This window comes from Phyllobates terribilis, unplaced genomic scaffold, assembly GCF_046119375.1.
Source record: "Phyllobates terribilis strain yellow unplaced genomic scaffold, ASM4611937v1 Scaffold_9__5_contigs__length_417890890, whole genome shotgun sequence".
Lineage (NCBI taxonomy): Eukaryota > Metazoa > Chordata > Amphibia > Anura > Dendrobatidae > Phyllobates > Phyllobates terribilis.
In genome coordinates, this window is record NW_027362769.1 from 379977906 (window position 1) to 379992526 (window position 14621).

A 14621-nucleotide genomic window follows, 5' to 3' on the forward strand; every position below is an offset into this window, starting at 1 on the left:
ACGAGGACAAGGAGTAATAGGTTGATAATTGGCTTCCATTACCGCCATCTGGATGATGATAATTTAGAAATAATCTAATATGGAAAGGATTGGATTTATAATAGTCGGGCCCCGAGGATAAAGTGGTAAGCCACTTGAGGAAAATTATTTACTTAAATGCATGTATTTTGGGGTAAAAATTACTTTTGCAATTGGGTTTCATTAAAACTTTGGCACCGTTTGCCTCCTACAGCCTCCATATTTTTACTGGCTATGAATGAGTTAACTGAGAATCTGTCAGTGAGCACTTGCTGATTGAGGTTGCAGCTCTTATCTGGTTTTCTAAGCTCCTCTCAGCTGATTTATATCCATGCAGTGCAGGAAATATAAGTGTGCAGGGAAATAAACAGCGTGGAAAAGAAAAATGTGTAATGAAAGCCAATTGCAAAAATAATTAGTCCCAAATACATGATTTTTAAAAAATGATATTGTTCCCAAAAGTGGAAAATCCCTTAAAGGATAATTCCACAGAACATCCGCACATATAACAAGAGATGAATTCCTCCTCTATATAGAAAGAGATGAAATCCGCAGTGACAATTTGCACCAGAGATTCTCAGGAAAGGCCAATTACCGCAGCCGGAGAAGATTTCGCCCACCGAGTGAGTACTCAGTTAGTACCGCACTTTGAGCCAGATTTTTGGCACGCTAGTATGGGGACGTTTCTCGGGGTCTTTACCTCTGAAGTCCAATCAGTTTCCACTTCTGGAAGTCCATGACGTGCAGGGGGGAGGTCGCCCACGGCTTGATAGGCTTGGCAACGTGTCCATTATTAGGGACAAAGACAGACAGCGCCGTCACAAGTTTTTTCACAAAGGCTTCCTCTTCGCCCAGCACTACAAGGGTCCTCCCGCTGAGCAGAGAGTAAATGGCGGGGTGGGAGAAGGGGTACTGCCTGATGAACATCAGGGCGTTTTGGCCGGCTTTCCTTTTTTGTCGCTCGGTGATGGTGGCGACGGGGGGAGGGGAAGGTGTCCTATCGGAGCAGGTGGAGGCGCTGCTCCTGTAGCTGGTGGAGTCCTCGTCCAGAGTCATTTTCACAGCGTCCCGGCTGCTCAGTAGGTAGTTGGACTCCGGAGGAGCAGAGCTTACCCTGCATGGGTCGTCTACTTGCTCCACGCAGAATTTCACCGGACCGAATGTATGGCTGACGTGCCTGCGGGGCTGTGGTGGTACGCTGACTATGACGCCATCGCTTGGAACAAAATCTCCACCTGACTCGTCAAGGATTGGACTCTCCGTCCGTATACAACAGGCCGGGTCCACAGTCAGATCCACCTCGTTGGCTTTATCGTTGTCCTCGAAATTGGCACAGTCCTCGCCCTCACCGGAGGTCTCCTCTTCATTAATGGCCATTTGGTAAGAGGCTAGGAAATCTTCGGGGATCACAGTTTCGGACATACAAGTGCTGAGGACTTCAATACTGTCCTCGCTGATGGTCCTCCGGCTGCCGGATTTCCGCCTGGACTGTGGGCTCGGATGAAGACTCAGGCACGGCTGACTCTCCGAATGGACGAGGAGCATGGACTTCTCCGTCTGTAGAACCTCAATACTCTCTCCACTGCTCACACTCCCTTTGGTCTCCGCTTCCAGACCCTCTGTGTTGCTGGTCGCCTCATCCTGGTCATCGTCAAAAGCCTCCTGCTCGATTTTAATAGGCACAGACTCCACACTGGACTTGTAGGATTCCATACTGACTGACGGCTTCATGTCTTCCGCCACTTTGACGGAGCTCGGCTGCTCCGAATATTGCCTGGCGATCGGTTTAAGATCCAAGGTGGAGATGTCCTCGAAGAGAAAGTTTGCAATGGCTTGCTGCCCCAAGAGAGTCCTGTCCAGGTGGCTCATGATTAAGTAGCTGACATTACCCCGATAGCGCTTCTCGATGACCGTTAGGAGGTCCATCGTCTGGGTGAAGAAGTAGACGTCCACCAACTCCTCCAAGGTCTTCAGCTTCTTATCGAAACACTTGGAAGACTTGGTTTTGATGAATTTGGGGATGTAGGATGAGCGAGGGGTGTAGACCTCAGGGTCGTCGTCACCTTCGTGGTCGGAGGTGGTGACCGGGTCCGGCACGTACGGTTGGTAGTCCTCCCCCTTTAGGTGTCTGTACGGGTAGGACTGGATTTGTCTCAGGAGGTCCTGGTGCTCGATCATGGACTTCTCCACGTTGGCCAGCTCGTTGGCCTTCTCAATGGCCTGGGTGGTGTAGAAGCCCTGGTGGTCTGTCTTCTCCTGCTCTTCCATCTCGTCCAGGAGGACGCTCCGGGTGTAGTCCAGGTCCTTCAGCTTCTTCTCCAGCTCATTGGCGAACGCTTTGCGGTTTCCAGTCTTGAGACATTCGGACGCCTTGGAGAAGTCGCCAGAGAGCTGCAGGAACTGTTCCATGATCTTGTCTTCGTCGGTGGAGATGTAGGCCATGCAGAAGGGGCGCACGAACCTCGCGCCTCCAGGTCGTACAGCGTCAGGTGGTGCACGTAGGCGAACGCCCCTTCCTTGGAGTCGCCCAGCACCACCTTGGAGTCCTCCACGAAGTTCAGCTTGGGGTAGGATGACCCCGGGGGGTGACCCACGAAGGAGGCCTGGTAGTCCCTGTCCTGGGATACAGGTTGTCAGGGTTACTTCCTCTGTCCTGGGATATAGGTTGTCAGGGTTACTGCCCCTGTCCTGGGATACAGGTTGTCAGGGTTACTGCCCCTGTCCTGGGATACAGGTTGTCAGGGTTACTGCCTTTGTCTTGGGATACAGGTTGTTAGGGTTACTGCCCCTGTCCTGGGATACAGGTTGTCAGGGTTACTGCCCCTGTCCTGGGATACAGGTTGCCAGGGTTACTGCCCCTGTCCTGGGATACAGGTTGTCAGGGTTACTGCCTTAGCCTTGGGATACAGGTTGTCAGGATTACTTCACCTGTCCTGGGATACAGGTTGTCAGAGTTACTGCCTTTGTCCTGGGATACGGGTTGTCAGGGTTACTGCCTCTGTCCCGAGGCATAGGTTGTCAGGGTTACTGCTCCTGTTCTGGGATACAGGTTGTCAGGGTTACCTCCTCTGTCCTGGGATACAGGTTGTCAGGGTTACGGCCCCTGTCCTGGGATACAGGTTGTCAGGGTTACTTCCTCTGTCCTGGGATACAGATTGTCAGGGTTACTTCCTCTGTCCTGTGATACAAGTTGTCAGGGTTACTTCCTCTGTCCTGTGATACAAGTTGTCAGGGTTACTTCCTCTGTCCTGGGATACAGGTTGTTAGGGTTACTTCCTCTCTCCTGGGATACAGGTTGTCAGGGTTACTGCCCCTGTCCTGGGATACAGGTTGTCAGGGTTACTTCCTCTGTCCTGGGATCCAGGTTGTCAGGGTTACTGCCCCTGTCCTGGGATACAGGTTGTCAGGGTTACTGCCCCTGTCGTGGGATACAGGTTGTCAGGGTTACTTCCTCTGTCCTGGGATACTAGTTGTCAGGGTTACTTCCTCTGTCCTGGGATACAGGTTGTCAGGGATACTTCCTCTGTCCTGGGATACAGGTTGCCAGGGTTACTCCCCATGTCCTGGGATACACGTTGCCAGGGTTACTGCCCCTGTCCTGGGATACAGGTTGTCAGGGTTAATGCCTTTGTCTTGGGATACAGGTTGTCAGGGTTACTGCCTTTGTCTTGGGATACAGGTTGTCAGGGTTACTGGCCCTGTCTTGGGATACAGGTTGTCAGGGTTACTGCCTTTGTCCTGGGATACAGGTTTTCAGGGTTACTGCGTCTGTCCCGAGGCATAGGTTGTCAGGGTTACTGCTCCTGTCCTGGGATACAGGTTGTCAGGGTTACTGCCTCTGTCCCGTGGCATAGGTTGTCAGGGTTACTGCTCCTGCCCTGGGATACAGGTTGTCAGGGTTACTTCCTCTGTCCTGGGATACAGGTTGTCAGGGTTACTGCCTCTGTCCCGAGGCATAGGTTGTCAGGGTTACTGCTCCTGTCCTGGGATACAGGTTGTCAGGGTTACTGCCTCTGTCCCGAGGCATAGGTTGTCAGGGTTACTGCCCCTGTCCTGGGATACAGGTTGTCAGGGTTACTATCCCTGTCCTGGGATACTAGTTGTCAGGGTTACTTCCTCTATCCTGGGATACAGGTTGTCAGGGTTACTTCCTCTGTCCTGGGATATAAGTTGTCAAGGTTACTTCCTCTGTCCTGGGATACATGTTGCTAGGGTTACTGACCCTGTCCTGGGATACATGTTGCCAGGGTTACTGTCCCTGTCCTGGGATACAGGCTGTCAGGGTTACTTCCTCTATCCTGGGATACAGGCTGTCAGGGTTACTTCCTCTGTCCTGGGATACAGGTTGTCGGGGTTACTGCCCCTGTCCTGGGATACAGGTTGTCAGGGTCACTTGCTCTGTTCTGGGATACAGGTTGTCAGGGTTCCTGCCTCTGTCCTGGGATACAGGTTGTCAGGGTCACTGCCTCTGTCCTGGGATACAAGTTGTCAGGGTTACTTCCTCTATCCTGGGATACAGGTTGTCAGGGTTACTTCCTCTATCCTGGGATACAGGTTGTCAGGTTTACTTCCTCTGTCATGGTATACAGGTTGTCAGGGTTACTTCCTCTATCCTGGGATACAGGTTGTCAGGGTTACTTCCTCTATCCTGGGATACAGGTTGTCAGGGTTACTTCCTCTGTTCTGGGATACAGGTTGTCAGGGTTACTTCCTCTGTCCTGAGATACAGGTTGTCAGGGTTACTTCCTCTATCCTGGGATACAGGTTGTCAGGGTTACTTCCTCAGTCCTGGGATACAGGTTGTGAGGGTTACTTCCTCTGTTCTGGGATACAGGTTGTCAGGGTTACTTCCTCTGTCCTTGGATACAGGTTGTCAGGGTTACTTCCTCTATCCTGGGATACAGGTTGTCAGGGATACTTCCTCTGTTCTGGGATACAGGTTGTCAGGGTTACTTCCTCTATCCTGGGATACAGGTTGTCAGGGTTACTTCCTCTATCCTGGGATACAGGTTGTCAGGGTTACTTCCTCTGTTCTGGGATACAGGTTGTCAGGGTTACTTCCTCTGTAATGGGATATAGGTTGTCAGGGTTACTTCCTCTGTTCTGGGATACAGGTTGTCAGGGTTACTTCCTCTGTCCTGGGATACAGGTTGTCAGGGTTACTTCTTCTATCCTGGGATACAGGTTGTCAGGGTTACTTCCTCTGTTCTGGGACACAGGTTGTCAGGGTTACTTCCTCTATCCTGGGATACAGGTTGTCAGGGTTACTTCCTCTATCCTGGGATACAGGTTGTCAGGGTTACTTCCTCTGTTCTGGGATACAGGTTGTCAGGGTTACTTCCTCTATCCTGGGATACAGGTTGTCAGGGTTACTTCCTCTGTTCTGGGATACAGGTTGTCAGGGTTACTTCCTCTGTTCTGGGATACAGGTTGTCAGGGTTACTTCCTCTGTTCTGGGATACAGGTTGTCAGGGTTACTTCCTCTGTTCTGGGATACAGGTTGTCAGGGTTACTTCCTCTGTTTTGGGATACAGGTTGTCAGGGTTACTTCCTCTGTCCTGGGATACAGGTTGTCAGGGTTACTTCCTCTGTCCTGGGATACAGGTTGTCAGGGTTACTGCCTCTGTTCTGGGATACAGGTTGTCAGGGTTACTTCCTCTGTTCTGGGATACAGGTTGTCAGAGTTACTTCCTCTATCCTGGGATACAGGTTGTCAGGGTTACTTCCTCTGTTCTGGGATACAGGTCGTCAGGGTTACTTCCTCTGTTCTGGGATACAGGTTGTCAGGGTTACTTCCTCTATCCTGGGATACAGGTTGTCAGAGTTACTTCCTCTATCCTGGGATACAGGTCGTCAGGGTTACTTCCTCTGTTCTGGGATACAGGTTGTCAGGGTAACTTCCTCTGTTCTGGGATACAGGTTGTCAGGGTTACTTCCTCTGTTCTGGGATACTGTTCTATGGCGCAGTCACCGGTCTCTTACACCCATGGTCGTAGACCCCCCCCTTCAGTTTTTGTTATAAGTGGTTGGACGATCGCCGGCTTCATCCCCTGAGGAGCTAGAAAATAAAGTGTAAAAGAAAAAAAAAATAAAAAAGTACAAAAAAATGTAGAAACCCCCCCCAAAGATTCCTTTCCACCAAGTAAAAAAAATAAACATATTTGGTGTCTTCACGTCTGTAAAAGTCCGATTAAATATAAGATTATCTGACCTGTGCGGAGAAGAAACATGGAACTGACGGATTCTGGCCGCGGCCCCTCCCCCCTCGATAAATGCAATAAAAAGCAATCGAAAATCATCGTATGAGCCCAAAATGGTCCCGAAAAAAACATCAGATCAACACAAAAAAACAACCACAGGTCTCAGAAAAAATATATATATAATTTTTTTTAGAGCGTTCAACATTTTTTAAGACACTAAAATATAAAGCCCCCGTACACGTCTGGTGTCACCGTCACCGTCCAACCGGGAGAAGCCGATCACCGGGGCACTGTTACCGCACAGTAAACGGCGGAAAAGAAAAACTCAAAAAACAACGATGGAAACCCATTTTTTTCGCCATTTTACCGCACTTGGAGTCGTTTTCACGCTTTTCATTATATTATAATGGTGACAATAATACAAATTGTCTTAAAAAATACAATTCTCATACAAGTGGGGGATGGAAAATAATAAAGGCCTGGCTAATGGAGGGGGGCTGTATGCCTGCAGATATATGTATTACACCCGGGCTGGGGTGGTCTCTCCTGTGCCTCCTTTGGATGAGGGTCACATGTTCTCCTTCCTGTCACTTACTCTGACTTACACACAATACATCCTCCCGCGGAAAATCTGCCGTTATTTCATTGGCTGACTGAATGGAGCACTTGCCAGTGATTGGTCATTGATTCTGTGTGCCCCTTGATGATTGGACTAGAGAGATCAGTAGCTGGCTGTGATTGGTTAGGCTGTGTGCCAGGTACTTGCTACAAGTGTGGGAGAGAACGTGGCGTGGCCGGGAGCAGAGCAGACTGGAGAAAGGGAGATCCCGGGGGAGGTGAGTGCGGGGCGGCCGGTGCCGGCTGATAGCAGGCTGGGAGCACGGGTGCCGCCTGTTGAACGGTAGTGTTGGTACAAAGTTTGTCAGAAATGCCACCTGGGACGCCCTCCTCTGTCCCCGGACGCCAGTTGTCAGGAGAATCCCCCCCCCACCTCCTCTGTCCCGGGACGCCGGTTGTCAGGAGAAGCCCCTCCTCCACCTCCTCTGTCCCGGGACGCCGGTTGTCAGGAGAAGCCCCTCCTCCACCTCCTCTGTCCCGGGACGCCGGTTGTCAGGAGAAGCCCCTCCTCCACCTCCTCTGTCCCGGGACGCCGGTTGTCAGGAGAAGCCCCTCCTCCACCTCCTCTGTCCCGGGACGCCGGTTGTCAGGAGAACCCCCTCCTCTGTCCCGGGACGCCGGTTGTCAGGAGAATCCCCCCCTCCTCCACCCCCTCTGTCCCGGGACGCCGGTTGTCAGGAGAATCTCACCTCCTCTGTCCCGGGACGCCGGTTGTCAGGAGAACCCCCTCCTCCACCTCCTCTGTCCCGGGACGCCGGTTGTCAGGAGAATCTCACCTCCTCTGTCCCGGGATGCCGGTTGTCAGGAGAACCCCCTCCACCTCCTGTCCCGGGACGCCGGTTGTCAGGAGAATCTCCACCTCCTCTGTCCCGGGATGCCGGTTGTCAGGAGAATCTCCACCTCCTCTGTCCCGGGATGCCGATTGTCAGGAGAATCCCACCCCCTCTGTCCCGGGACGCCGGTTGTCAGGAGAATCCCTCCCCCCTCCTCCACCCCCTCTGTCCTGGGATGCCAGTTGTCAGGAGAATCCCACCTCCTCTGTCCCGGGATGCCGATTGTCAGGAGAATCTCCACCTCCTCTGTCCCGGGACGCCGGTTGTCAGGAGAATCTCCACCTCCTCTGTCCCGGGACGCCGGTTGTCAGGAGAATCCCTCCCCCCTCCTCCACCCCCTCTGTCCTGGGATGCCAGTTGTCAGGAGAATCCCACCTCCTCTGTCCCGGGACGCCGGTTGTCAGGAGAAACCCCCCCCCTCCCCCCCTCCTCCACCTCCCCTGTCCCGGGACGCCGGTTGTCAGGAGAATCTCCTCCACCTCCTCTGTCCCGGGATGCCGGTTGTCAGGAGAATCTCCTCCACCTCCTCTGTCCCGGGATGCCGGTTGTCAGGAGAATCCCACCTCCTCTGTCCCGGGATGCCGATTGTCAGGAGAATCCCACCTCCTCTGTCCCGGGATGCCGGTTGTCAGGAGAATCCCACCTCCTCTGTCCCGGGATGCCGGTTGTCAGGAGAATTCCCCCCCCCCCCTCCTCCTCTACCTCCTCTACCTCCTCTGTCCCGGGACGCCGGTTGTCAGGAGAATCCTCCACCTCCTCTGTCCCGGGACGCCAGTTGTCAGGAGAATCCTCCACCTCCTCTGTCCCGGGACGCCGGTTGTCAGGAGAATCCTCCACCTCCTCTGTCCCGGGACGCCGGTTTCAGGATTGCCCCTGGCCATTTTTGTTGCGGGGTCGCAGCAGCTGACTTGAGGGGGCTTCTGGGGCTTTCTGGCACGTATGGTGTTAACCCTCGGTGTGGTTGTTGTTGTGTCTCGCCCAGAGACCTTTGATACTTGGAAGAGAACGAGGCAATTTCACTCCTAACTTTCTGCCGCCCTTGAGAAGTTAATATGTAAGATTTTGTTTTCACCCTCCACCAGCTGGTATCAGCGACAGGTGCGGGTGACCCTCCGACACGGGTGCGGGCGAGCTGCGGCGGACGACCCTCCGATACGGCTGCGATTCGCCATTAAATGTATCCATGTTGGATTCAGCTGTAAACAAGAACGATACTGTTCATTGACCGCAAGCATAAAGTGACTGCAGACTTTTGACCACAGTCCGGACAATCCCTTTAAATAGTTATGAATGAATTTCACTGTTTCAGTTTTATTTTTCTTTTCTGGTCTCAGAAGTGACGTATCTGAAGACAATGGCGGACTCCCCGGTGATCAACGGTGGGCACCCCGACCTGTGGGCATCTCATAACCAGATGGTGCTGGAGCCTCTTGAAACAAATGATCCGGAGGTAAGAAATCGTGGGAGACTGATGGTGTTGCACGCGGCTGGGAAAGCAGAGGTGGTGGCGCACATGCGGTTTTCTCCATTCACTTGGATGGGAGTACTGGATTCTCAGGATTTCTGGACCATCAGATGCCGGACTAGAGGACATCTACTGCATTAAAGAAATCCCAGGTCATGTTTTATTCTTTTATTTGTAGGTGTACGAGATCATCCGGAAGGAGAAGCATCGGCAGCGCTACGGGCTGGAGCTCATCGCCTCCGAGAACTTCGCCAGCTGCGCAGTTCTACAGGCCCTGGGCTCATGTCTGAATAATAAGTATTCGGAAGGTTACCCCGGACAGAGGTGAGGGGGCAACATAGGCCGCAGCGGTTGTGCAGGTCATGTCATAAGGGAATGGTGCCATCTGTGGTCGCTTACTGGAGTTGTCCAGGATTAGGAAAAGTTGGCGGCTTTCTTTCAAAAATCGGCAGCACCTCTGCCCACAGGTTGTTTACTGTCGCCCCCAGTCCCATTCACTCCCATAGACTTGAACTGTAATGCCAGACCCATCCTTTTTGGATGAAAGAAACCATATTTTTCAGATTCTGTACAGCCTTTTTAAAATGACCTCACACGGGAGACTCCTGACAACCCGCATCCTGTAAAGACCCAGACTGGATATTAATGTTGTCACCCCACAGGTACTATGGCGGCACGGAGCATGTGGATGAGCTGGAGCGGCTGTGTCAGAAGAGGGCTCTGGAGGCGTACAGTCTGGACCCCCAGAAATGGGGGGTGAACGTGCAGCCTTATTCAGGTGAGACAATCATGCAGATGTTTTTTTCCTTCCCAGATTTTGCAGCAAATCTGCATTTATGATTTGTGAATTTTGCTGCAGATTTCGCTCTATGCGTCACAAAAAAATAATGTAATTTTCGATTCCAGGATCTCCTGCAAATTTTGCAGTTTACACTGCCCTGGTGGAGCCTCATGGGAGGATCATGGGGCTGGACCTGCCTGACGGGGGGCACCTCACCCATGGCTTCATGACCGACAAGAAGAAAATCTCCGCCACATCCATCTTTTTTGAATCCATGCCGTACAAGGTGAGCAGTCGTCACATCACCGCGTGTACGTATGATTCATTACATCCTTTGTGCACTCTGTGTCTGCGGCCGGTCAGATCATGGGAATGATTATAGCAGCAGGAGAAGAGTGTACTGACCTTGTGGGAGGAAAGTGACCTCAGTGACATCTGTCTGAGATGATTTAGTGAATCCTGCTTTGAGCAGGGGGTTGGACCAGATGACCCAGGAGGTCACTTCCAACTCTACCATTCTATGATTCTATGATAGTGAGGGTAGAGCTACATAAGATGGGGGGGGGGTAATGCCTCTAGGAAAATGGAAGGATCAACTCGCTTCCGTCTTCCCATTCCTTTTTCCTCTCCAGCTGCACAGTGTTTCAGCATCACATGTTTGGTTTCTCTTCCCCTTGATCGCAGGTGAATCCAGACACTGGTTATATAGACTACGACCGACTGGAAGAAAACGCCCGCTTGTTTCATCCCAAACTTATCATCGCCGGTGAGTGCTACGACCACCAACATCTAATCACATTCTTTTCTGCCATTTTTGCAAAAGTTTAAAAAACAAAATTTTGTATTCCCCCCCCCCCCCATGTATCTAAGGTGTCAGCTGCTACTCCCGTAATCTGGATTACGGCCGGATGAGGGCAATCGCCGATGAGAACAACGCAGTCCTCATGGCCGACATGGCACACATCAGTGGCTTGGTGGCAGCCGGAGTGGTACCGTCTCCTTTTGAGCACTGCGATATTGTCACCACCACGACCCACAAGACTCTGCGTGGATGCCGGGCTGGCATGATCTTTTACCGGAAGGGTGAGTAGTCCTCACCAGGGGGAGAAAGACTCGGACTAACGGTTGCGGTATTCACTTGATTTTCCTCCGTCAGGAGTCCGAAGCGTGGATCCGAAGACGGGGAAGGAAATCCTGTACAATTACGAGAGTCTGATTAATCAGGCGGTGTTTCCCGGCCTACAAGGTGGACCCCATAATCACGCTATTGCAGGTACCATCAAATCACCTGTATGAGTAGATCACGGACCCCCCTACCCTATAACCACCTGATTTATTACAGGCATCGCTGTTACCCTGAAACAAACCATGAGCCCGGAGTTCAGGTTGTACCAGACACAGGTCGTCTCCAATTGCCGGGCGTTGGCAAGTGCATTGGAAGAACTTGGCTATCACATCGTCACTGGTAAGAAAGCAGCGTTATGGCAGCAGACAAGGTGATGTAAGAAGCCGACGTCCTGGGAAGGGTCCTCTATCCGATCTGATGGGGAAAGGAACTTGCACTGATATCTGCTGATCAAATTGTTCTCCTGGAGATAAGCTGACTTGTCAGTCTGCGTCTTCCTCATAGAAAACACAGGAGCGCTCGGCCGAATGAATGCCCCAGTTTATGGGAGAGACGGCTGTCGGCCGACGAATCGTTCACCTTACAGACATCTAATTTGTATGGCGGATTAAGGCTTAGTGGACCATGTGCCCACGTAGTGTTTTTATGGCCGCAAAAACGCTTGTAAAACCGTCTGCCATGTAAAGCAATGAATTCGGATGTGCTGTGCACATGAATGCGCTAACTAACGCGTCGAATTCCATTGCGTTGCAAAACGCAACATGATCATTTCTACCGCGATTACGCCGCAAATTCGCAGCCATTGAAACGCAACAAACCCGCAGGTATATGTGGATTTGCTGCGTTTCAATTAAATTCAATGGCCGCGAATTTGCAACGTAATCGCGGTGCGTGTGGTACCCAGGATGAAGAGGAGACTACAACTCCTCTTCATCCCGGCTACCACGCGGTGAAAAAAAGAAAAATAAAGTTAAAAATAAAAAAACTGTATATTCACCTCTCCGGTCTTTTCCCGGCCGCATCCTCTCTCCTCGGCGTCCTGCAGTGTACTGGCAGGACCTGCGGTGATGTCATTTGGTCAGCTGATGGTCACGCGACCGCTGACGTCAGGTGATGGTCGTGTGACATCAGCTGACTAAATGACGTCACCGCGGGACACAGAGGAGAGAGGACGCGGCCGGGAGCAGACCGGAGAGGTGAGTATACAGGTTTTTTTTTTATTTTTATTTTTAACTTTAATTCTTTACTATAGATGCAGCATTTAAAGCATCTAAGTTGGTCACACAATATAAATCCATGCCAGTTGCATGGATTTATATTGTGTGACCAACTTGTCAAGCACTTTTCCAAGTGATGCTCAAAATCGCTTGGAAAAGTGCTTGAAAAAAACGCATGTAAAAACGCTGAAAAAACGCTTCTCTCTGGCAGAAAAAAAACGCATGTAAATCTGCATGTGTTTTTTTTTTTTTTTTTTCCCAGAGAGAGGCAAAAAACGCTCTGCATCAAATCTGCTACGTGGGCACATAGCCTTAGTGACCAGATGGCCATGAGGCTACGGGGTCTCCAGTCATGTCTGTAGGAAATTTGGTGGCCTGATTAAAGGGATGAATCTGCTGATTACTCAGGCCAAGAGAGACCTCAATAATCTAAGGCATAAATGGCCAAAATCAGTGAGTCGTCTTATCCCAGGGGGGTCACTGTACTGCGCTTATTGTAGAGTTTAAAAAAAACAACAAAAAAAAAAACTTTTATGCAGCCAAATATTTCCAAAATTGAAAGGTCTCGCCCTAACCTCAGCAATCGGATCATCTGAAAAGTTGCAGTGGCCACAGATGCAGACCATTGCTCCATTAATGGTCTATGGGAATACTGGTAAGAGTGGAGTGCAGTCCCATAGACCATTAATATAGTGGAGATCTGCATTCATTCTACCCTTTTCTGGGGTCTCCGACCGTAAGTTATTTACTTTCTATAGTAGAGTTGTTACTGACCCTCTTAAAATGAAAAGTTGTCTGCATCTTGGGAAGAAAACTTCTGCTCTGTCACCTTTTACAGGCGGCTCCGATAATCATCTCATTCTGGTCAACCTGAAGGACAAGAAGACTGATGGCGGACGAGCCGAGAAGGTCCTGGAAGCCTGCGCCATCGCCTGCAACAAGAACACCTGCCCAGGTGAGTGCGCTGCCTCCTACAGACTGGAGGCAGAAAATCAGATTCTCCAGGAACCGCGCTGCATTAGTAATGGCTGTCAGTCAGGTGGTGCGGCCATGAAATCAGTCTACGGTCTCTGAATGCTGCACATTGACTAAGTCACTTAATCCATTATCTACACCCCCTCCTTCCCCGGCAGGTGACAAGAGCGCCCTTCGTCCCAGCGGCCTTCGATTTGGATCCCCCGCTCTGACTTCTCGAGGATTTAAAGAAGAAGACTTTAAAAAAGTTGCGCACTTCATTCACCAAGGTGGGTGGTGGTTATTTTAGATCAGCGTTTCCCAGTCTCCAGTCCTCACAGCCCCCGACACACCATGTTTTTAGGATTTCCTTAGTATTGAACTTTAGACAAAAAAAGAAATCTTGTTTTCCAAAAAAAAGCAAAAAAAAAAAAAAAAAAACTGCGCCACCTCATATCTCCAGGTTGCATCTAGTATTGCAGCTCTGCATCATTCAACTTGCTGCAATACTAGACATGACCTGTAGTCTGGGGTGGTGCTGTTTTCTGGAAGATGTGTTTTAATCCTGGTATATGTTGTTTTTTTCAGGCATCTTGCTCACTCTGGAGATACAGAACAACATGAACCCCAAGGCGACCCTGAAGGATTTTAAGGACAAGTTGGCGTCGGACGACAAACATCGCGAGAAGATCTCGTCCTTGAAGGAGGAGGTGGAGCAGTTCTCTGGCTCGTTTCCGATACCCGGCCTGCCGGACTTGTGAATGTTGTGTGGGAGAATAACTGAGGACGATGTCGTACAAGGTGATCAGATATCAGCTGCTGCTTCGAGGAACTGGAGACGGCCGAGGAAACACGGCTATAATTAGGCAAAGTGACTTCATTCATCCTGGGCCCGTAGTCACACGTCCTCCTCGAGCATCAGAAACCCCTCGTGCTTGTGGTCCTTACATCTGCAGTGACTAAGCCATTATCCTGGCAGCGTTACGTGGGGTTATGTCCTGTTCATTGTGCTGCTTCTGCTGCCGATCCTGCTGGAATAAATATCTCCCTTTTATGTTGAAAAAGTTGAATTATTTATTTTTTTTTTTTTGTATTTTTATTAATTCCCACATTAGAAAAAGTGATAGGATATGGCACCACTTTACAATGATGGGTGGAGACCCCCAGCGATCTTGAAAGGCTAGTATAGTAGCCAGACCTAGTCACTTTATTGGGGGGAAACACTGCATATTTCTGCCAGGGCTTCACACAGCAGCCGCTCCATTCTCAGGGTCCGGGGGCGGCATCAAATCCGTTATAAAGGGGTCGCCATATACCATGGATTAACAGCTGTTGAAAAACAAGAACAGACAGCTGCTCATGGCATGCTGGGAGTTGTAGTTTCACAACAGCTGTATGGCCGAACATTG

At 50.7% G+C, this 14621-nt stretch overlaps 1 protein-coding gene, 1 long non-coding RNA gene and 1 pseudogene across 6 annotated transcripts in view; 1 reads left to right on the forward strand and 2 right to left on the reverse strand.

The window, feature by feature from the left end:
• Positions 1-7803, reverse strand: part of LOC141162392 (uncharacterized) — a 26699-nt gene extending 18896 nt beyond the window's left edge. Inside the window, exon 1 of the long non-coding RNA XR_012250770.1 lies at positions 7613-7803. This is a non-coding gene — a long non-coding RNA (uncharacterized lncRNA). The remainder of the gene's footprint in view (positions 1-7612) is intronic.
• On the reverse strand, positions 700-6006 carry LOC141162720 (guanine nucleotide exchange protein SMCR8 pseudogene; annotated as a pseudogene).
• Positions 6948-14276, forward strand: SHMT1 (serine hydroxymethyltransferase 1). Of its 5 annotated transcripts, none has more exons than XM_073648459.1 (12): positions 6948-7054; positions 9004-9119; positions 9313-9458; positions 9797-9912; positions 10041-10201; positions 10600-10681; positions 10786-10998; positions 11072-11188; positions 11258-11380; positions 13097-13213; positions 13392-13502; positions 13801-14276. In XM_073648459.1, the coding sequence occupies exons 2-12, from the start codon at positions 9024-9026 to the stop codon at positions 13971-13973; spliced, it is 1455 nt and encodes a 484-aa protein (XP_073504560.1). In that variant the 5' UTR covers positions 6948-7054; positions 9004-9023; the 3' UTR covers positions 13974-14276. The 5 variants fall into 5 exon arrangements, with proteins under 5 accessions (XP_073504560.1, XP_073504562.1, XP_073504563.1 ...); XM_073648461.1 differs by lacking the exon at positions 6948-7054 and adding an exon at positions 8504-8767; XM_073648462.1 differs by lacking the exon at positions 6948-7054 and adding an exon at positions 8504-8723.
• The last annotated feature ends 345 nt before the right edge of the window (positions 14277-14621 follow it).